We start from the raw sequence: 22,386 nt of genomic DNA, 5'->3' as shown, positions 1-22,386 counted from the left end.
AGCAATAGGCCTACAGTAAATCATAAGAATTATGTTTCTTGCTTAATAGCAAGAATTACCAAATGTTTCAATCTATCATCGAGAATTGTTGACCTCAAGTAATTATCAATATTATCATTAGTTTGAGGCGCGTGATACTTCTTTCACCAGATTCCACAATTAATGCCTTTTTTTATTGCGCATAGGATTGGCGTTTTCCATTTTAAATGACACCCTAAAATGTTTGTTATTTATTTCTGGAATTATTATTATTATTTTTTTTTGAGTTTTCAAAAGATTCTAATAATTTCCGGAGATTTCCATGACTTTTTCGTTTATTTTGCAAATTCAGGAGATTTCAAGAAACTTCTGGTAAATCAGTAGCGGGAATTCAGCTTTAAGTTATAAAATGGTTTAATTTAAGAATTTACACCTAGAATTAGCGCGGGTCTTTTGAAAGTGCGGGGCGCACTGCGTTCGCATAGGTGGCATTGGCTTAAGGCCGGTCCTGCAAAATAACGGGCTATGCTACGCCATGCTTTCACATGACCCCATTTCTAGAAAGAAGTATAATAAGGTCACTATATCGATTCGTGCCAGTACACTTTAGAGAACACGCGCTAACGTGTTAGATTTACGGGTCAAACATAGTGACCTCAATCTGTCACGGTGAACGGATACAATATTAGGTAGAAGCGACGTTAGGTAGTGATTATTTTTAATACGCGCCCGGGACTAATTGCAGATATTTTAAATGGACCTCATTCACCAATCATAGCAAACAACATTTAGCCACGTGATAATATTGATAAAACAACGAAAAAAAAACTGTCACCTGATAGCTATTGTATATTGTATATTAAAAATTAGATCGTAATTTGTATAGAAGAGATAGAGAATCACGTGGTTAAGTTTTGTTTGTTTACGATAGGTGAATGAGGTCCATTAGGTGATATATTCTAGTGTGATTTGAGTACAATTATACATTAGCCTTTTTTACTACGTGTTGTTTCTGTAGACGTTTGGGCTGAGGGAGAGGCGCCCCTAAGGTGTCGCTCCCGGGCGCCAGTTAAGCCTCTCTATCGGTTTAGTAGAGTACATGTGTAAAGTAGTAGATGCTTGGCTCATTCTGAATTAGTGTATTGTATATAAATTAATGTTGTCGTAGACATAACAGTACCATTACTATTAATATTATTACATCAATCCATATCAAGGATTATTGCTAAATGTTTCTTATAAACGGTGCAGGGATGATATAGATCTGATTCATTGATTAGTGTATGATAGAAAGAGAATGAAAGAAATATAAATAATGTGAGTGGAAGATAGTAATAGAAATAGTAGGCCTAATATAAAATGTGCGAAACAGGTCTTACAATAATATCTGAGAACAACAGCGAAATGAACTTTTATGATCTTGTCAACATTTGTGCCCCGAGTTTTTATTTGATTTCAGAGAAGATCTATCTATATATATTTACTCATTGGCGTAGCCAGGATTTTTGTTTTCCAGGGGTGGGTTTGGGGGATTTTTTTCTCTCCCCCCCCCCGCCAAAAAAAGATTATATTATATATGTGTGTGTGAGTGTGTGTGTGTGTGTACAAAATAAATCTTAATTACATTCTGACCCTTCATTCTTTCGGAAGACGTATATTGTGCCTTAGAATAGGCTCATCCTGGAGTTAGTTGAAAAAAATTGTTGTCTCTCAGCCCTCGCCATCAAGGGGTTCTAGAGTAGCTCTGGGAGCTCTCCAAGCGCGGGGCGGAGCACCGCCCCTAAACGCTATTTCCGGTATTGAAAACAAACAACAAAATGCATATTCTGATGCATGTACAGTGCATTATCCTGCTATTAAAAAGTTTTATTTCAAAAACCTAATCTGCTATTCTTACTGACTCCCGGCCGTTAGGCGCATTGCGCGGCAAACTGTTTCCACAAAAATGTGTCACTGATAATGTCTGAAGCCTCTTGCCACCTGCTCTGAGGACCTCCATGAACATGTGGCGTCAAGTTGTACTAGGATGTCATCGCAACTCTTAATTCATTTTGTCGAAGAACATGACCAGCGAACCTCATACGACGCTCTGTCACATCTTTACTAAGGGGTCGACTCACGTTTCGGAATAGGTTTTCCTTGATTGAGATTCGATCTCTATAACTGACTCCTAAAATCCGTCTCAGACATCTTTGTTGAGCCACATTTAGTGTTTTTTCAATTTCGGCAGATGACTATTCACTGCACTTTATTAATGGAGCCCAGCCACTGGTAGAAATGTGTAGCCACTCTTGAATACGTTCTTGGAATTGTAGTTTGCTTTAGATTTTATATTGAAAAGGAAAGTTTTATCATCAAATCATCTGTTCAGGGGTTTTAAACCCAAAAAACTCAGGAGTTGTTTTTATTTAATTCAAAACACATTTAGCTACGATCATAGAATTTGGTGACTGTAGTTTGCTTTAGAATACTATTGGAGAGAAAGGTTTTCAACCACTAAACTCTCTGTAGGTGGATTTTAAACTCAAAACCATCTGGAGGGGGATTTTAGATTTAAAAAAAAAGCCATCCGGAGCATGGGGGATTCAAACTCAAACTTCCCCCCCCCCCCCATTGGCTTGGCTACGCTCAAAGAATTTTAGTGTGTAATTTTTTTTTTATTATTAAACTGGTATTTTTTAGCAATAAACCCCTCTGATGGGGGTTTTGAGTTGGCTACGCCATAGATTTTTGAGTGCGTAGTTTATTTTATTTTTTTATTGAAGAGGTATTTTTTGCTGCAAACCTCTCTTAAGGGAAGTTTAAACTCAAAACCCTTTTGCTACTCTAATAGATTTTAGAATGTCTAATTTGCTTTTTTAAAAATATTGACGAAATATTTTTTAGCTTTAGCCCCGCTGAGGGGGAAAGTAGTTATGAATTTAGCTTCTATTATCACGGATGATTGAAGCCAAGCAAAGTCGAAATACTCATTAAATTTAATTTTATCTTGCCTGTATATGAAATTAGTTTTATTATATTAAAAAAAAACTACTAACAGTGTTCATATATTAGTAGTCATACATTTAGAAATATTCAATTATCGTTATAAATTCTAATTTATAAATGTCCATTAAGTATGTACAGTTTATCCCTCTACAATTAATACGTCTGCCTACACTATATATGATTATGATCATAAGTGCTATGTTTAACTGCCCAAATACGTCTACATTACTTTATTGGACTGAAAGTGGGTAAAAAGTGTGTGTGGCCAAGCGAATTAGAAGGGGAAAAAATCGGTGCACGGAAGCAAAAGGTTGGCCACCCCTGTCGATCGCAAATAACTTTTTTTTCTTGATAACCTAATGAGCACTGTCCAGAAGTTGGGCCTTAGGGGCAATCGCCCTTCCCCTGTAGCTGCCCCATCTAGATCATTTAGCTGCTTACGTGAGCGCGAACTATATTCACTTTTTTTCTATAGTGAAGTAACACGTAAACGGTTTTAGTGACGTAACAAGTAAAAGGTTTTGAAAGAAAAAAATATCCACCACAAAAGTTTTGGCTTTATCGCAGCTCATTTGTTTGAGAAAGCCTGGTAGGAAACGGTGGATTAACAAAGGTCGTCACGCAAGGCTGGTTCCTCCAAAAAGTAGTTGGTCTCATTGAGCGGGCTTTATGTTAATTTGATAGTCGACCCAGTTCAATGGTGATATTTTGGAAGTGGCGTAGCATCCATGGCGCGAAGGGGTTCATTGAACCCGGGCCCAAGACTATATAGGGACCCACGCCCGAGTGTAACAACCATGGGGCCAGGGCCGGATTTACCTCTATGCAACATAAGCTCTAGCACAGGGTCTCCAAGAAATACTTAGCAGTTACATACAATATCTGAACTCATGTAGGCCCCATATGATAATAGTTTAAGGCCTTTTTGACTCTAAATGCACACTACGTGACGCGTAGGGGTTTTATTACTCCTGGGGCCATGACTAATGACCAATTGTGGCCTGCCCTATATGAGTCATTGTGGTGCGGGTGGGGGGGGGGGATACAATAAAGTGGAGACAAAAATGACAGCCATTTTTGTAAAGAAAATGGTTTACAAAAATCCACACGTTTTCTTAAAATATCCTTCACGTCACATCCAACTTGATATTCACTTCAAAACATTAACCCGTGTTTTCACCTAGAGTCATTGTAAAAAACTGCTTTCATCAGGTTTATTGTAATGTGGTGACGTTTGGGTCCCATTCTTTAGTTTGTTTTTCAACCTATACCGTTGATAGTATTACCTTTTTTTTCAGTTTTTTCTTTTTCATTTTTCTATTACCAGAAATCTAGATTTAGACTTATAAAAATTGTTTTTAAACAAGCAAAAGAAACATATTGTGTTACTTAGGGAAACGTTAAAGATGTTGACTTTTTAGCTACTTATCATGAAAAGAATTGGGGAGGAGGTTATAACAAAACTTTATAAGATAGAGCGATAATTACATTTATTATGGAATAGTGTCTTTCACTTGAACGGTATGTGCTCTAGACAGTCATTCGGATGGTCTCGATGGTCTTGGGTTATGAGGTTTATACCCTGAAACAGCATCAATGGTGTTTGTTTTCCAACTAAATCGTAAAAAAAAAAATGATAGGCCTACGAATGATTGAGTTAACTTCATCAACAAGCTTACCAAACATACACATTGAAGAAGTTGACAATTACTGACTTCAATTAACTCATCGCATAGTGAATGTTAGCTTTAACTTTAGTACGCACCAACCTTTCATTTAGTGTTCATTGCGAGATTATCGTTTAGGTGACACAAGTAACAACGACCATTTATTTGCAGTACATAAGAAAAAAGAAAACAGAGACCTTACCTCGACCCACAGATTCAAAAAGAGATAATAGACCTGTTGGGCAATGCAATTTTCGCAAAAAATACTAAAGGAGATCCAATCTGTGCTATTTTTCTCTATCATGTTGACAGCACTCAAGAAGTATTAAAAGTTTATTAAATTAGCATTATTTTCTGAAATACTTTAGTGAGCTCCGATGAAGAACTACACAAAGAAATTGCAGAGAGTAATTTGCAGGTTATTTGTAGGTTTTCATATTAGTGAGAACCAGAAGTCTGCAGGGTTGACTAAACAAGTACTCTAAAGAAATAAAATATCACTCTATGTTTTTGTCACACAAAATATTTGTCATACGGAAAGGGAGGAGCCCATCAACATATTCTTGAACCCTGGCCTACAGTTACCTTGCTACGCCTCTGCATTTTAAATTTGGAAGCCTGTACTGTGCGTGTCTAACCTAACATTGAAACCAATATATAATTAACCGATAAAGTCTAAATACTTTGGTTAAATAGCGTATGTTTGTGCCTGACTAAAACCTTAACATACATGTTGGAATAAAATACGTGGTTTTCTTAAATCGTAAGTTTATGTTTATTTTTATTTTGTTAAAATATTATAATAAAATATTATAAAAGTGTCAATTTTAATAAATTGGAATCTGAGATTTGTTAAATCACGCACATTTTTTTTTCTTCATTTCAACTCAAATATACTAAATTTTATATTTCTATGTTAAGTATGAAGGTAGTAGAGCACACAGGGCTGATAATCGCCTTGTCATTGTTTAGCTTAGACTCTAGACGTTTTCAAAAGACACATCACATTCCAAAGATATGTAGAGATGTTTGGTACTTTGACCATTTCACTAAAAATAGTTTCACCTTTCAGCAAAGAAAAATGACAAAACATGTTTTCACTTGCTTGCCTGGAGAAATGGGAAAGATTTGTTCGGAATTTATTTAACATGCACATACCTTTCATATTCAAACAACTTATTGCAATATCTGCTATGAAGAACATTAAATCCGTCATCCACTCTTCATTAGAAATTTTAGTGACAAGGTCACAGTCCAATGTCCTTGTAGGAACATAACAATTTCTTCCTTGAGATTTTAAATTCTTTCTCATTACTTTGCCCAAGATAAGCCGCGGATTCAACAGAATATTTTGTTTCTAAATCTACAAGTACTTTTCGGAATTGTCTGTAGTTAAGCCTCCTACTTCTTGGAAAGTTTGATCACTGAGATATGTGGGTCACTAATATGTTGATATATGTTGTTGTTATATGGTCGGGATATTCTTTATTAAAAAAAAACAACAACTGATCGAGCTACATCAATTGTTACAATTGCCATCTTGTTTCAAGCATAACCAACACTCAACTCACTACTTCAGAGAATTGAATAAATACTGGCCTGAGATTGTGTCTTTGACTGAGTGTATTGAAGTATAGCCAATAAGAATATTCTTTGTTACTTTGAAACTTTTTGTAATGAGACAGTTTCAATAATTTATATAGCTATTTAAAATTATTTTTAATATATTTGCATTTTTATATGTATTTACTGTGTGCACACCATATTTCTATAGGTGTCGGCGGGCCGCATAAAACACTCCGGCGGGCCGCATGTGGCCCGCGGAACGTAATTTGCCCACCCCTATACTAGACTTTAGTAATAATAATATTTTCAACCAAATCTAACTCAATACAATACTACATCCTTTGTCTCACCGCTGACGACAATGACACCAATCGTGCATTATTTATAACCAAGCACACTCCATAACACGTAGATCTAAACATTCTGTACAATCTACATGCACTTTGCCAGAAACATATATAAAACATATATTGATTAATTAAAACACATTTTACATTTCTAACATCACAGGTTACACAATGGCATTGAACATAAGAATAAAAGCATTTCATTTCTGCATCGCCGCTTTGGGATTAGTAGTCTTCATTGCTCTGACCAGCAAAGACAGCTTGCTTCTAAAGATCAAAACGCCCGCTGCGTTCAAACAACTGAAAGAGAAACTCTTCCGTGACCCGTTTAGATTTGATACTTCGGGATCAGACTTTGAGACTAGCATTGATGTCAACAGCTCTGTTCAAAACATTAAAGACAATTCCTATAGCCAAAGAATCAGTTTGATTTCACGGAGAGAAAATGTAAACATTCCGTCAAGTCTTAAAGACAAGAACAAAAGTCTCAGCTGTTCCTCGACTACTTTTGTTAAGTGTGACAAGCCTACTCGCAATATAATACCAACTAATACATCGTATGGAATCGCTATGCTCAGGAGGCCAGGTTGGATGTCCATCCCCGCCATTTTCGACCTGACCAGCTGTCAATACACTAACTGCTACTTTCAAGATACAAACATTAACGAATCTACCAGCGTTGTCATTATATACATTATAAACTTTGATGACAGTTTCAAACCTATTAAGAGATGGCCTCATCAGTTGTACGCCGCTTTGACATGGGAAGCACCTCCTTACACTAATGCACATCTTCTAAAAGGTGAGTAGTTACTAGATTTGAATAGACCTCATTGAGTTTGAATAATGATATTCATGTATCCCGTTTAAGTAATATTTTAATATAAACCATGACACCGTACTGTTTTATAAATACAAGATCATGTGACAACCATTTCGTCTCTCTATAAATGACTTATTTATATACCAGAGACACGGCGAGAGTACGCGATGCATGGTGCAACAGGACCATGTGATGCATTTCGATGAATCGAAATTAAAACACCGAAAGCAATTAGTTTTTAAAAGCAACGTGACTTTAGAGCTAATTTACTTGAAATCAGTTTTACAAGAGAAATACCGGTCACTTAATCCAACCTTCAATTAATCCCTATAATTTTAACCCTGCAACTTTATACCTGTAACTTTATCCATACAACTTTATCCCTGTAACGTAACCCCTGTAACGTTATCTCTATAACTTTATCCCTGTAGCTTTAGTCCTATAACTTAATCCCTGTAAAATTATCCCTATAACTTTATCCATATAGCACTATCCCTGTAACTTTATCCCTATAGTTTAATCTTAGTAACTTAATCCCCACTTACTATATAGTAAGTCTTTCACTAGAAATGAATCTAATCGGAATGGCGGGTTATGAACTTTTTAAGCGCAGAAAGGGTTAGATATGTTAACGTTAGAAGACATGTTGATCCCACCTTATCTGTTAACGCCTGGAGATGCGACCAAGCTTGTTACGCCAATGTTAATCGCGTTACTTGATAAGTGTGATGGATGTTTAATTCTGTACTGAAGTCAACTGTAGATGATTGTTAGATTTTAATCAATGACTCAGCAAGCGTTTGGGTTTCTTGTTCGGGTGTATTCACTGTAGTTGAACGACAGCACATAATCAACACACATCGGTTTAACTAATGAAAAGATGTGGTCAACACTGATGAACAATAAGTTTAATCCAATAAAACGCCACAGTCAGAGTCTCTGTCGAAAAAAAACACGTCATTACCCAAGAAAATCCTATTGCTAACTGATTTCCCTGTCTCTAACCCAAAATATCCCAAGCGTCACTAGTCCCGTTCAATATACGTCTTCTATGGTGTGTCTCTAACTATTTAATAATATAAACTAGGTGCCTAACAAAGTAGCGATCCTTACACTAAGGATCTGAAGTTGTTTACTTGTGATATATCTACATATATTCTATATTGTACTTTCACTAGATGGAAACACGTACTGGAACTCTGTGTTTAATTTGACTGCCACCTATCGAGTAGACGCAGATATCTATGTGCCTTATGGAGATATTCAGTTTCAACCGATTCCTGTTGAAAAAAGACCGAATTACTGTAAGTACATAGACATTTAAAAGCAAAATGTTTCTCTTTGTTTGTTTTGTTAACTTTATTTATTTATGTCAACACAGCACTTCTGTATTCCTCTGAGACATTTATATACAATACAAGGCATCTAAAATTCCTGAAACGCTTCCATTGAATATACATACACTACCTTAGCGGACATAATCAGAAAAGACTACCTTTCGTATATATATATATATATATATGTTTATGATGAAAGCTGGTGTAGATAATGTAGAGACACAAGTTCAAATGCAGGGCTATTCTTACACCTATCCAGTATAGGGGATCACAGGAGCGGGCTGGGTGTCCAAATCATAATGATATAAGAAAAGATAATAGAGACCTCATGTTGCTTTTTAATTTTTAAAAGGATAAAACCTACAAGTATAAATGTAAGTAAATTGCGATCTATGTGGCCAGCCACGACTAACTGCCTTTACGTTTCCCCCCAACCATTGTCAGGTATCCATTAGAGCTAGGTAGATTCCAGTCTTCACCAAGCGCTTTACCATCCATCTACTGCGCCTCTTGTCTAAGGATATTGGATTAGATTATTTCGAAAAAATGCGTTTTATTAAATTAGTATTACACTGTAAACGATTTTTTGATTACGATCCTCAAAAGTCACTTTCATGAGAGAATATTATAGAGATTCAATTTAATAAGTGTCATGATGACATCCTCGAGGCCCTTTAGGTGGCCCTTACCGGCTCATTTTGGGTACCTTCCCACCGGGTATTAGCTTTACTACCAATATAGCCAGCCCGCCCCTGGGTGATGACCACATTCTCAAGGCTATCTTTTTGGCGAGCTTAAAAGAAAAGAATACTACCCAATAGTACTTTGTAAGCGCTATAAACATTAACACCAACGCCAGTTGGCCTTCACTGGCATAAAGGAAAGTAGCTGGTAGTAATTGGATTCTAAAAGAGAGAGATGAAGAGCTCGCACGAAGGCTGCAGGACACGGCATTTTAGACCTAAAGAAGAACCCTTCCCGAAAACAAATGCAGAAGAAGTGAAGAAAAGTGAAATAAACTCTTGACGAACAGGCTTGGCATCAGACGAAGCAAGATTGCAACGGGGCATGCAAATACATTCATCTTATATATAGAGGTAACAAGAAGTATAAAATATTTGTCGGTAAAAAATAATATTTACACATTTTCGCTTTACTCAACCAACCGAGGAAAATTTTTAATTTCATTTTTTTTTGTAAGAAAAAGCTTTATTTCAGCATTATTTTTACGCTTAAGTCTGGCCAGATTCATGGTCACCTTTTTAAATATTCATTTCACTTGGCCGAAGATATGCACAGAAGGCAAAAAGTAAAGTAAGGTAAAAGTAAACTGTCCCTTTGAGTGGTCTATAGTGCAGATGATGCAAATTTCATGTTTCTATGGCCCACGGTTAACGAGTGTCATGTGGCCAGCACAACGACCAATCGCCTATATTATTCCGCAATAAATGTCAGGTACCCATTTGAGCTAGGTGGACTTGAAGCGCCCTAAACATCCCTGAAATTAAAAAACAACAACTTATCTTCACCAGGATTCGAAACCAGGATCCTCTGTTCGGAAGCCAAGCTCTTTACCACCCCAAATCTAGAATGCAATGAAAGAACTTTAAATCGACAGCCGAAAGACAACTGCGTTGACTGTTGTTTAATATGTAGATGACAAAACATGAATTCAACCTTGCACAGCAAAGTTTGACTAAATGCTGTACTTCTCCTAAATCTTTGGATCAAAGACATGCTTAATTTATTATACCAGGTGGTCAAATTTCTTTCTTAAGGTTAGCTTGGTTATGACGTGGGTAACTTTGTTATATATAGACTTAATTTAACTTAGACTTAGGTCCTCCCTTCACTCTACAGAGGTCGGTCAGAGGCGAAGTCCCCGGACTGTTCCAAGCTTGTGCCCATAGAATTTAGGTCTTCTAGGAAGGTGTTATGCTATTTTTTATGGCCTCACTTTCTATTTCCTTCTCGAATTCCATGTTGTGGCCGACTTTGATAAACATGTTTGGTATTGTCTAAGGATATCTCCCTTGATGACGATCGGTCACTATTTCTCTCAAGGGACACTACTCTATTGGTGACATGATCTTTAGGATCTTTTTGTAGATATACAGTAGAATACATAATAAAAAAAATGTTATATATTTGACAGTCGAAATAGCCAGAAATAAGACAAAGTCTGTCGCTTGGTTCGTCTCTAACTGTAACACACCTTCAAGAAGAGATAGATATGTGGAACAGATGAAGGTAACTTTTTTTTGTTGGTTATAATATAATCATATACTGCTGGGTGGTCCAAAAGTACAATCACAGATATTTAAATACTTTTTAAATGGCTGAAGCTACTTGCTTAGTAATTGTTACGTCTGTTACGAGACTCTTAATCTTACAAGAAACTGACTCATCAACAGTAGATTATGAGAACTTGAATCTTGGATCAACAAATAATAAAATGTCTATAATGACCTCGTTTACATTACTCCATTATCTAACCCTTCCCCATCTTCTTCTTTCAACTCATCGTAAACAAACACCACTGAGCCACTCGATTCTCTATCTCTTCTATACAAATTACGATCTAATTTTTAAAACACAATGGCTATCACGTGATCGTTTTTTCGTTGTTTTATCAATATTATCACGTGACCGTTCTTTTTTGGTTGGTCAAGAGATCAACATTTCTAAATGTAGGTCTACGAAGTATTATGTGTTTGATTTTACTATAGAAATTAATAGTAAAAATCCTTGACCAGTTTATAAAAAGAAAATTAATTAGTTCGGTGACTAACAGGCGTTTTGGTCATTATTGTATGTTTGTAATACTTTCGTTGTGCTAATTTAATGATCATTCCGTTAATGAATTAATTAGTGTTATGTTCTCTACATTGCTGTAACGTTTAGTTTTAGGTTATTATTATGTAGTCGATGGTATCAAACATTTAAAATAGTTATATAAATAAAAAAAATTTATGTTACATACTTTTTGTTATTACAAAGCTGATATTAAGTCGATCTGTCTGTATGTCTGTCTGCTTTTTATACGGTATTTCTCCGACAACAACCTCGTATCAAGCTGACATTTCGCACAAGAATAAAAAAAAAAACAAAAAAAAATTAGTTAATTAACTATTAGTGATAAATTACTTTGTTTGATATCTAAAACATGGGAATAAACAGTACTTGACTTAATTGTTGGTATAATCTGAATTAATCACCTTTCCAATGGAAAGAAATAGTATAGCACACTTAATTAAAGGAATTTTTAATTATTTTTTTTTACGAAAATTCTTTTTTTGAGGAGATAGAGATTGACCATTTACAAAGCAATTATATCAATTAGATATCCATTATAAGACATCAGTTAGGCCAGGTTCACATATAACTTCACATTCACTTTCACCTATCCTTTGGTTTGCTGGATCGCTGGGGCACCACACAAGATCTGTCAACTTTCTTTCTTAATTAATTCTTCTCTGTCATTTGACTTTGATCGAATTTAATTCTGATATTCTTTCTGAAAATATTGATACCCGCCTTTTTACCTGCATGGGTGGACCACTTCGGGGGCCGATTTTGAGTTTGTGTTTCCACAAAAACGGTTTTTGTAACCTTGTTAAATATTTGTTCTGTGTTTTGCTTGTTTGTTCTTATTGTTTGTTTAATAGTGGTTGAGACTTTGTGTACTTACCATACAATTCTTGTATACAATCATGTATACTATCCCTAAAGTTCAAAGGCTTGTGCATATTGAAAACAAATTTAAAACTTCTGAGCCGTCAGCACGACATTAATTTGTCTAAATATTTCTCCAGAAAATGGTAGGTAAACTGTAACTTGACTTGAATAGTCTTGAATAGAACACTATTTTACTTTTACTTTAGAACAAGTAAAAAAAAAAGACAATTCTTCCTATAGAAAGCTGATGACTTTTTTGTAAGAGCGATTACTTTGTTCTTAGTTACTAATCAATAATATGTAACAACTAGATATAAAATAGATATTATCACCCCCCCCCCACCCTTTTTTTTATACCTGAAAAAGAAACAACTGATTAAGCGCATCTACTCAACAGTTAATAAAATTTTAACGGTAGGACTATAAATCAAGTTGTAGAAAAATGTATTTATTTATTGAACTCTTTAATGCCTAAATACTCGCTGACGAATATTTGTTCAAGATATAGAATGTCTAGACCTTTAGCCAAATTTTAATTATGTTTTTGTTATATTTTGAAAAATTGTATAAGTGAAACCGGAGTTTTGCCAATGTGGCCAATTAGCTTGCATTTATTTTCCAAAAGATATACACTAACTGTCAAATATCTAGGCGTTTTCAAAAACCATGTCCGAAAAGATTTTTTTATTTAGACCCAACGAAAAATTCGCCAGCAAAGTATTTTACTTAAGGAGGCTTGCATCTTGAGTTGGAACTCAAGTTGAAAACTTTAAAAAAAAATATACACTTTCTCCAAGATCACCCCACTTTCCCCACCACCCTACAACTGGTCCACAACAGTAATTGGACCATAGCGCATTAAGCATGATGAAACCATGAAATTGATCTGAAAATAAAAAAAAAATATTTCTTATCTTATCTTATATAATACAGACGTTACTTCAAAAAAGAAGATGATTACGTCCAACGCGTCATGCATTTAGTCATGCATATTAACCAATGACTTAAATTCTGCCAAGTCACTGGTTTTCCTGGCTAGCTCAGGCAACCCATTCCATGCTCTAATAGCACTAGGGAAGAAGGAGTATTTGTACAAATTTGTCCTAGCATATGGGACGAGGAATGTGCCTTTATCTTTGTGTCTTTCAGAGTATTTTATTTAATTTTGTTTTTGTATTTGAAGATTATGGTTCAGTGTTTTATGTATGATTGCTACTTTACTTTTGAGCCTTGTGTCCTGAAGGCTTTCTAAATTTAGTGATTTTACTAAAGGTGTTACTCTAGTCAAATGTGAATATTCGTTTGTTATGAATCTCACTGCTCTATTTTGTTTCTGTTCCAGTTTCTTAATGTTTTCTTGAGTTGAGGGGTCCCAAACGGAGGATGCATATTCTATTATTGGCCTAACCAAGGTTAAATAACATTTTAGTTTTATGTTCTTATTTGATTTTAGAAATTTCTTTTAATAAATCCTAATGCTTTGTTTGATTTTTTTGTAGTTTCATCAATATGTGGATTCCATGATAGTTTTTCATTTATTATAACACCTAGGTATTTTGCGTTTTTAGTCTGTGTTACTGGTTTGCCATGAATAAGATAAGTGGAATTAATTTGTTTTAGTTTTTTTGTTACTCTTAACAACTGACATTTTTCTGGGTGGAAAGACATGCTCCAATTTGATTCCCATTTCTGTAATTCATCTAATTCTCTTTGTAAAATATCTGTGTCTTGTGTTGTTTTTATTGTTCTATATATTATGCAATCGTCTGCAAATAATCTGACTTTTGTTCCTGAACTAATGCAATTTGGTAAATCATTTATGTAAATTAAAAATAGTAGTGGACCAAAAACTGTTCCTTGAAGTACACCTGAGTTTACTGTTATCGGTGTTGATTTAGAGCCATTTATTATTACAGTTTGTTCTCTCCCTATCAGAAAATCTTTAATCCACTGATGCAGTGGACCATTAATGCCGAAATATTTTATTTTTTAAGCAAACTATGGTGGTGAACTTTGTCAAAAGCCTTAGAAAAATCTAGTAAGATAGCATCTATTTGTTCACTATTATCTAAACCTTTTGAAAAATCATCAATTAGTCCTATTAGTTGTGTTTCACATGATCTATATTTCCTAAAGCCATGTTGGTATGGTGTGAGGACACTATGTTTGTCTAAGTGGTTTATGATGTTGCTACATATTATGTGTTCTAGGATTTTACATGTGATGCTGGTAAGTGATACTGGTCAACCACAAAGATGTATTATTAATCTCGATCTATATATAACTGGGCAGGGCACGTACCCCGTAAGGGAGGCAAACGTATGCCAAAGTCAGTCTTTTTTTTGGTGAGCCAAAAGGTGGTCGACGTAACAGAGGTGTCCCACGGGAACGCTTCAAAGACCAGCTTAGGCGCCAACTTTCCTTAGCTGACATAGAAGAGAGCACCTGGTGGTATGCGGCCTTAGAACGAGACAGCTGAAGGTCACACACAAAGGGCCACGGGATACACATTTGAGACCAAAAGAAAATCTGTTGCCGAGGACAGACACAGACAGTGAAAAGAAAATCCAAATCAACTACTTGCGGACAATGGTTATGCTTGCCCTCGGTGTGGCAATATATGTAGGCCACAGCTGGAACTTCGCAGCCAGGGGATATACTGCGTTCCTCATTAGTATTCAGACTCGAAGACAAGCCTTATTATTATGTATAACAAATTAATTAAATGATAGATTAAAAATATCTAATACAATTACACTTAATGTAAGCTTTGTTGTTGTTTTTTTTATGATTTTATTATATTTACTTGTTTTTTTTTTATTTTTGCAGAAAATTATTGATGTCGACATTTTTGGAAAATGTGGAAAACCTTGTCCTACAGGCGACTTCCTGTGCTCCCCAGATATCCCTGTACAGTACAGGTTTTATTTATCGTTTGAGAACTCTTTTTGTAAAGATTACATTACGGAGAAATTCTTCAAATTGTATACTCAAAATACACTCATCGTGCCAGTAGTTAGAGGTGGATTCGATTACAATAAATATCTTCCCACCAATACTTTTATAAATACTGCAGACTTCAGAAGCGCAAGAGACTTAGCTTTATATTTAAAGCAGCTAAGTGACGATCCGGTGGCTTACAGTAAATATTTAGAAAACAAGCATATGTACGACTTTAAAAAAGGTTACAATTTGGGCTGTCAGACCTGCACATTTTTAAATACCAAGAAACTTGAAAGACGAATCCATGATTTAAAGAAATGGATGACTGATGATATATGTCATCCACCAACAGACTTGTAGCACTTGAATTGTTTGAATCTTTGAAAATCAAAGCAGCTAGAAAGACTCCAATGCTGGCAAGTGATAGTGGCGATATCTAGCTGTCTGCAGCAGTACCTGATAGCAGTGCCTGGCTGGCAACTCCATGGGTACTCGACACCCTTGAGCTGTACGTAGAAGACCGACCAAAGAGGTGGCACCCTTGAACTGTGTGTAAAAGATATACCAAAGATATTACGACCTTGAACTGTTTTAAGAAGATATAATAAAGTCTGTGCGACCGCTGTTTGTGCATACTGCCATTCAAGTCCATAACATACTAATTTTAATTGTAAATAAATATCCTTTATACTTTAAATCTTTTTGTTGACCCATTTTAGTACTAGTATGTTGCTATCCCTTATTACTAGGGGTGCAACGGATAGTCGCTCCGGCTCCGGCTCCGGCCGAATATCCGGCATTTTTACTATCCGGTGCTATTCGGCTCCTGTCGGATATCACTACCGGATAGTAAACCGGATAGTAAAAAATACACCTATTTAATATGCATAAAGTGGACCTCGTTCCATTTATGCCTGTAGTAGAATGTAGTAATGTTTATATGAAAACAAAATAATGTGCTTAAAAATAGAGCCATTATGAATATGCACCAAACATCGTTTATTATAAAGACAAGGCGTGTTAATAACTTAATATAAATAGAGATGAAACTTTACACCATAAATGCGCTTTACATACAGAGCAGCAATGGCTGGCACTTTTTTCAATTTGTCTTGACCTTTGAGTAAGTTAGTTAACATGTTAAAATGCTACATTCCTTGACTACGTCATGCTGACCAGACGTCTGTCTAGCTGTGCGGGTATATCTCCAGAGGTAGAGATGAACAACTCCCACCCCCTTTTATTTGTTTAGTCCATCACATTGAGTTTTTTATGGGTGGGTAACCACAAGTTAAATACGATGGACGTAAGTTTAATGTTAGCGTATTGACACTCTCTAGTGGTCACACCTTTCGAGGGAACTGAGTTTGTTTACTTAGTAGTTAATCTTTATTAGGGGGGGGGGGGCTGGACTACAAAAGCCACACCTCTAAGGTAACCAGGTATATTTCTAGATGAACAACTCCCTCCCCCTTTTATTTGTTTAGCCCATCACATTGAGTTCATTGATTGACAGGTGACCCAAAGTCAGATACGATGGACGTAAGCACTCTCTAGAGGTCACACGAGGGAACTAGGTTTGTTATTGGGGGGAGGGGGGGATGGACTAGACTTTACATTATAAATTCGTATTACATACGTAGCAGCGATGTCTGGCACATTTTAAAAGCTTGTCTTGACCTTTGAGTGGTCTTGTAAACACGTAATATTCCTTAACTACGTCACGCTGATAATCTGTCTAGATGTGCGAGTATATCTCCAGAGGTAGAGATGAGCATCCCCACCTCCTTTTGTTTGTTTAGTCCATAACATTGAGTTCAAGGATAGGCAGCTGACCACATTAAGCCAGATGTCAACGTGTTGACACTTTCTAGAGGTCACATCTTATGAGGGAACTGAGTTTGTTTACTTGGAGTAGAATTTTTATTAGGGGCGGGACTACAAGCCAAAGCTCTATAAGGTTAATCTGGTATCAGTTTGTTTATTATGAGATAGGTTGTCAATCAAGGGTCTGGACCACAAACCAAATTGTTAAGACATATTGACACTGTCTAGAGGTCACTAGATGATGACACTAAGTTTGTTTACTTGAAGAGAAATGTAAATTAGAGCGCTGAACTACAGGACACACCCCTACAAGTATTTTGTTACACAAGCCACGGGTATAAAAGTGGCTTGCAAGGGCATTTAGTAAATTAAATAGAAATAATAATGGCTGATAAAAAGTCATCACTTATATGGCGTTACTTTAATGTCAAAACAATGGACAACTCTAAAGAAGTTTGCAATGCTTGTAAAATAGTAATGTCACGTGGTAAACCAGGCAAACCTAAAGACTTCTCAACCACCACTATGATTAGTCATCTAGCTCGAAACATCCAGACTTATTCAACAATATGACTGCATTGAAATCAGCATCAAGTAATATCACTGCCTGTGCCAGTACGTCTACGAGCTCCAGTGATTCGTCAAGCCTCACACACAAGCAGCAACCAGGGATTAACGAGGTCTTATACAAAGCTAAATTGTGGGATATTAATAGTGATAATGCTAAACGCATTCACTTGGCCATAGCAAAGATGAATGCAACTGACATGGAATCTTACCAAGTAGTTGAGAAGTCTGGATTTATTGGACTTTTACAAGTACTGGAGAAAAGATACACTGTGCCTAGTCGCAAATATTTTACAGAACGTGTTATTCCAGATATCTACGACAATATTTCCTCAAAGCTTCGTGAAATGCTATCTGATGCTAAAAGCATCGCTTTCTCAACGGACACTTGGACAGCTGATAATACCACTGAATCATATTTTGGTTTAACTGCCCATTGGTTGAATGAGTCATTTGACCGAAGCAGCTATGTTTTGCATTGTACAAAATTTAATGGCCAGCATACGGCTGCAAATTTGCTGTACCTAAGATATTTACTAAGCCATTATCTGTATTAGATACAAACCAGAAGCGGTTTGTGGCCTTTAAAACACGAGCCTAATGACAAGTTGATGGTGTCAAATACATGAACACAAACCTCTACCCACTATACAACTTAGTTTGTACTTAAGAAAGATTTACGCTATAAAACCAAGAGTGAACTTTACCTTTGAAAGATTTACATTAGTTAGATATAAGTTTATATATTCTGCATGAGTTATCCCACATTCTACTTTACAATACATACGCACACACCATCTCATGTTACAAAGATTAGTTTATGATAAGCATATCTGTAAAAAAAAATGCTGTTCATTTTAATTTATCAATCAGTGATAGAGTTTAAAGTAAGAAAGTAAATAACAAAATAATATGAATATAGGTATGTTTATATAGAAGATTTGCAAAAACTTCAGTAAAACGAGCTATTTGAGTCATGTAGGTATCCGGCTCCGGCCGAATATCTAATTTTACTATCCGGTTATATCCGGCTCCGGCCGGATATCAAAAAGTAATATCCGGTGCACCCCTACTTATTACACCACTAAACTTAGTAATAATATTAAAGTCGAAGAATTTAGTGTAAGGGTTTCCTTTGGCTTTTTATATACCGTAATCCCCCCACATTTTAATGAAGTCTTCGGTCCTGAAAGTTGCTCCAATGCTTAAGTTATAGAACGTCTGAGTCAAGCTGTAACTGGAATATCCATGAGACAAGCTGGGGTTGGCCAACGGACATTCTTGGTCAACTACAGAGGTCTCCAAATTAAATTATCTGTAGTAAGGAAGTGTACTGTGCCCCGGGAATAACATGTAGACTCGTGATATCGTTGGCCCAGGCTCTTTCTAGCTATCAATTCACCAGTTCCAAAAATCATTATATTAAGATATAGACCTCCGTCTAGAGTAGTGCCATCCAGAGCTTCATCAAACTCGAATGGAAAAGGCTGTATGGTTATTTTATCCTTTGTCATTTCAAAGATCCCGAAACCCACACTTTGGAATATTGCACACATTACGGGTTTGCAATATTAAGACTGATGTGTCCGATTCTCACGAAGCTACTCGTTGTCAGCGATTCCGCTGTGTCTAATACAAATAAATCAAACGAAGGTATCACTGAACAAAATCCAATAACACTGGCTGAAACAAAGGCCGAACAATCAATATAAGTTGGTCGACGCTGATACTGAGCAAGAAGTTAAATAACCATGAAGGGAACCGTCGAATGTCAACTCTCTTCGTTCATAACAAACTTCCTGTCTCTAAGGCGTCCTGGAAGTAATCTGTTTACATCGGCTGATATTTCGGTCTGCCTAAATCCAAGTCTTGTTTTTCTCATATTTCCGAAACAATTAATTAATTTCTAATCTTGCCAAACATTCACAATCCTATACTCGTAATCGAGCAATTCTTTTATATGTATGTAGTACCATGTGACTGAGCCTCGCTCGGTTAAATAACTTGATGAGGAAAGATATTTACTTATTTTGACAACTTTTTGTTATGACCAAAAAACAAGCGATAAGGTAAAGACCCGTATTCAATTTTAGTTCTTAATGTCAATGTACACGGCGATTAGAATAGAACGTCTTTTAAGTCCCTATGTTGCAGGAGGTAATCATCTTCTTATTTGAAGTAACGTCTGTAGTATCCCTTAACCTGATAGACCACTTCACATATCTAGGAAGCATGGTATTGAATGACGCATCGTTTTCAAGGGAAGTTGATGACCTTCTAGCCAGGACCAGAAGTGCTTTTAGAGATGCACTCCATCGATGAGTTGGAGAAATAAATCACTCCACCTGCCTACAAAAATCAGTGTCTACCAAGCAGTTGTTCTCTCAACCCTTATATATGGATCTGAGACAGGGGTACTATGAAGAAAGCAATCAAGACTTCTTAAACGCTTTCACCAAAGATGTTTTTGCTCCATCATGGACATCCGGTGGCATGACTGCACTACAAACAGTGATGTTGTAGCGAACGCCGGTATGAACAGTATAGAGAGACTTCTTAAAGTTCGACAGTTACGCTGGTGAAAGCACTATCCCGTATGGGGGGACGAACGTTAGCAAAATGCAGTCTCTTTTTGTGAGCTGAAAGGTGGTCATCATCATCATCATCAAACTCCATTTGAGTGTGATCTCTTAAGAGGCTCAAATCCTCTCTTGCAAAAGCCTCGGACAGAAACCCTGCTGTCTTGCGTAGTGCATACATGTCACCATGCAGGTCGAAAATTTGCGGTTTCCCAGACGGAGATCAGCTAAAAGGTGGTAGACGTAACAAAGTTGTCCCACAGAAACGCTTAAAAGATCAGATTTTTTCTAAAGGCCGCGGGATACACCAAAGAAAATCCAATGCTAAGGACAGACGAAGACGTCGAAAAAAGATTCTAAATCATCCACCGGCATATAATGGTAAAGTTTTTGTTGCATGTGGTAAACTATGTGGGTCGCAGCTAGTGCTGCATGGCAACGTAAAATACTGCACTCCTCCTTAATCATTGGACTCGAAGACAAGGCTTGTATAAAGGGATCAAGGAAACCTCCTTCCAGAGAGCCTCTTCCACCACCATAGAGATTGGACCGTAGCGCTCTGTTAATGCTATAAACATGAAAGTAGCACTTTAAAACATTTATTCAATAATTACAATGATATTGTCTTTGGCTATGGATTTTCTTTTGTGTATCCGCGGCCTTAATAAAAAAAAATCTCCAGCTATTTCGTTCTGAAGCCGCCTGCAGTTAGATACTCTTTTCTATGTCAGTTAAAGCAATTGAGTGCCTAAGCTGGTCTTTAAAGCGTTTCTGTGGGACATCTCTTTTAAGTCTACCAACTTTCAGCTCACAAAAAAGACTGCCTTCTTCAAACGCTCGTCCCCCCAGTACGGAATGGTGCTTTCTCCAGCGTAACTGTCGGACCATAAGAAGTCCCTCTATACTGTTTATACCGGCGTGTTCTGTATGTGGAATTAAAATATTTTCTTTTCGAATCGCTATGTACTTTGATATTTAGAACTAAAATAAAACGAAAGGAACTTTCGGGAATTTTTTACCCAATCCAACAGTAAGTAAATATATTTTCTCAACAAATTATTCAAACGAGCGAGGCTCGTTCACCTTGCACTAAATATAGATATTAACAAATTAGAACAAAGATAACTTAAATTCGTCAGCCCAGGCCCTTAATGAAGATAAATTATATTCGTTAGCCCAGGCCTTTGGTGAAGATAAATTATATTCGTCAGCCCAGGCCTTTGGTGAAGATAAATTATATTCGTCAGCCCAGGCATTTGGTGAATATAACATGTCTTTGTCATCCCAGGCCCTTGGTGAAGATAACTTAAATTTATCAGCCCACGCCCTTGGTGAAGATAAATTATCTTTGTCATCCCAGGCCCTTGGTGAAGATAACTTAAATTTATCAGCCCACGCCCTTGGTGAAGATAAATTATCTTCGTCAGCCCAGGCCCTTGGTGAAGATAACTTAAATTTATTAGCCCAGGCCCTTGGTGAAGATAACTTAAATTTATTAGCCTAGGCCCTTGGTGAAGATAACTTAAATTTATTAGCCCAGGCCCTTGGTGAAGATAACTTTTATTCGTCAGCCCAGGTCATGTCATCATTTCGTGAAGATATTACTTATGCCTTAGCACAGATCGTTTGGTGAATACTATTAAGCTTAGTTTCATTGTAGCATCGGATATAGCACTATTGCTGTGGCTGCAGTTGAACTTGTTTGTGACGTATCCGTTGGCGAATTGGGGGAGCAGATCTATTGACAGACTCGTGTGTCAGAAAAAAGGAAAGTCAAGCAGTTATAAGTTTATTTCTTTGTTATAGTAGAAAGATATATTAGAAAGATATATTAGAAAGATATATTAGAAAGATATATTAGAAAGATATACATCGTAGAACTAGACATTTTAATTGCTTTGGTTTGCGTTGTCAAGAAATGTGTCAGATTATAGGAATGTGTCACTGTGTCAGATTATATGTATGTGTCAGATTATATGTATATGTCAGATTATATGTATATGTCAGATTATATGTATATGTCAGTGTCAGATTATATTGTGTGTCAGAACATTTGTATGTTTCAGTCAGATTATATGTATATGT

The 22,386-nt window shown here is 36.3% G+C and overlaps 1 protein-coding gene across 2 annotated transcripts in view; it reads left to right on the top strand.

Moving 5' to 3' along the window:
- Window positions 1-16,025, top strand: part of LOC106072770 (alpha-(1,3)-fucosyltransferase C-like) — a 32,565-nt gene extending 16,540 nt beyond the window's left edge. Inside the window, exons 1-5 of one of the 2 annotated variants that reach the window (XM_056009989.1) lie at window positions 5,290-5,397; window positions 6,711-7,349; window positions 8,549-8,674; window positions 10,863-10,957; window positions 15,215-16,025. In XM_056009989.1, coding sequence (XP_055865964.1) covers window positions 6,719-7,349; window positions 8,549-8,674; window positions 10,863-10,957; window positions 15,215-15,688 — 1,326 coding nt within the window. In that variant the 5' untranslated portion in view covers window positions 5,290-5,397; window positions 6,711-6,718 and the 3' untranslated portion in view covers window positions 15,689-16,025. Of the gene's footprint in view, window positions 1-5,289; window positions 5,398-6,710; window positions 7,350-8,548; window positions 8,675-10,862; window positions 10,958-15,214 lie in introns of those variants that run through there. The other variant, XM_013233213.2, reaches the window with a different exon arrangement.
- The last annotated feature ends 6,361 nt before the right edge of the window (window positions 16,026-22,386 follow it).

Source organism: Biomphalaria glabrata, chromosome 14, assembly GCF_947242115.1.
Source record: "Biomphalaria glabrata chromosome 14, xgBioGlab47.1, whole genome shotgun sequence".
Taxonomy (NCBI): domain Eukaryota; kingdom Metazoa; phylum Mollusca; class Gastropoda; family Planorbidae; genus Biomphalaria; species Biomphalaria glabrata.
Note: the sequence above shows the minus strand (reverse complement) of the source record. Positions and strands in the feature narration are given on the sequence as shown.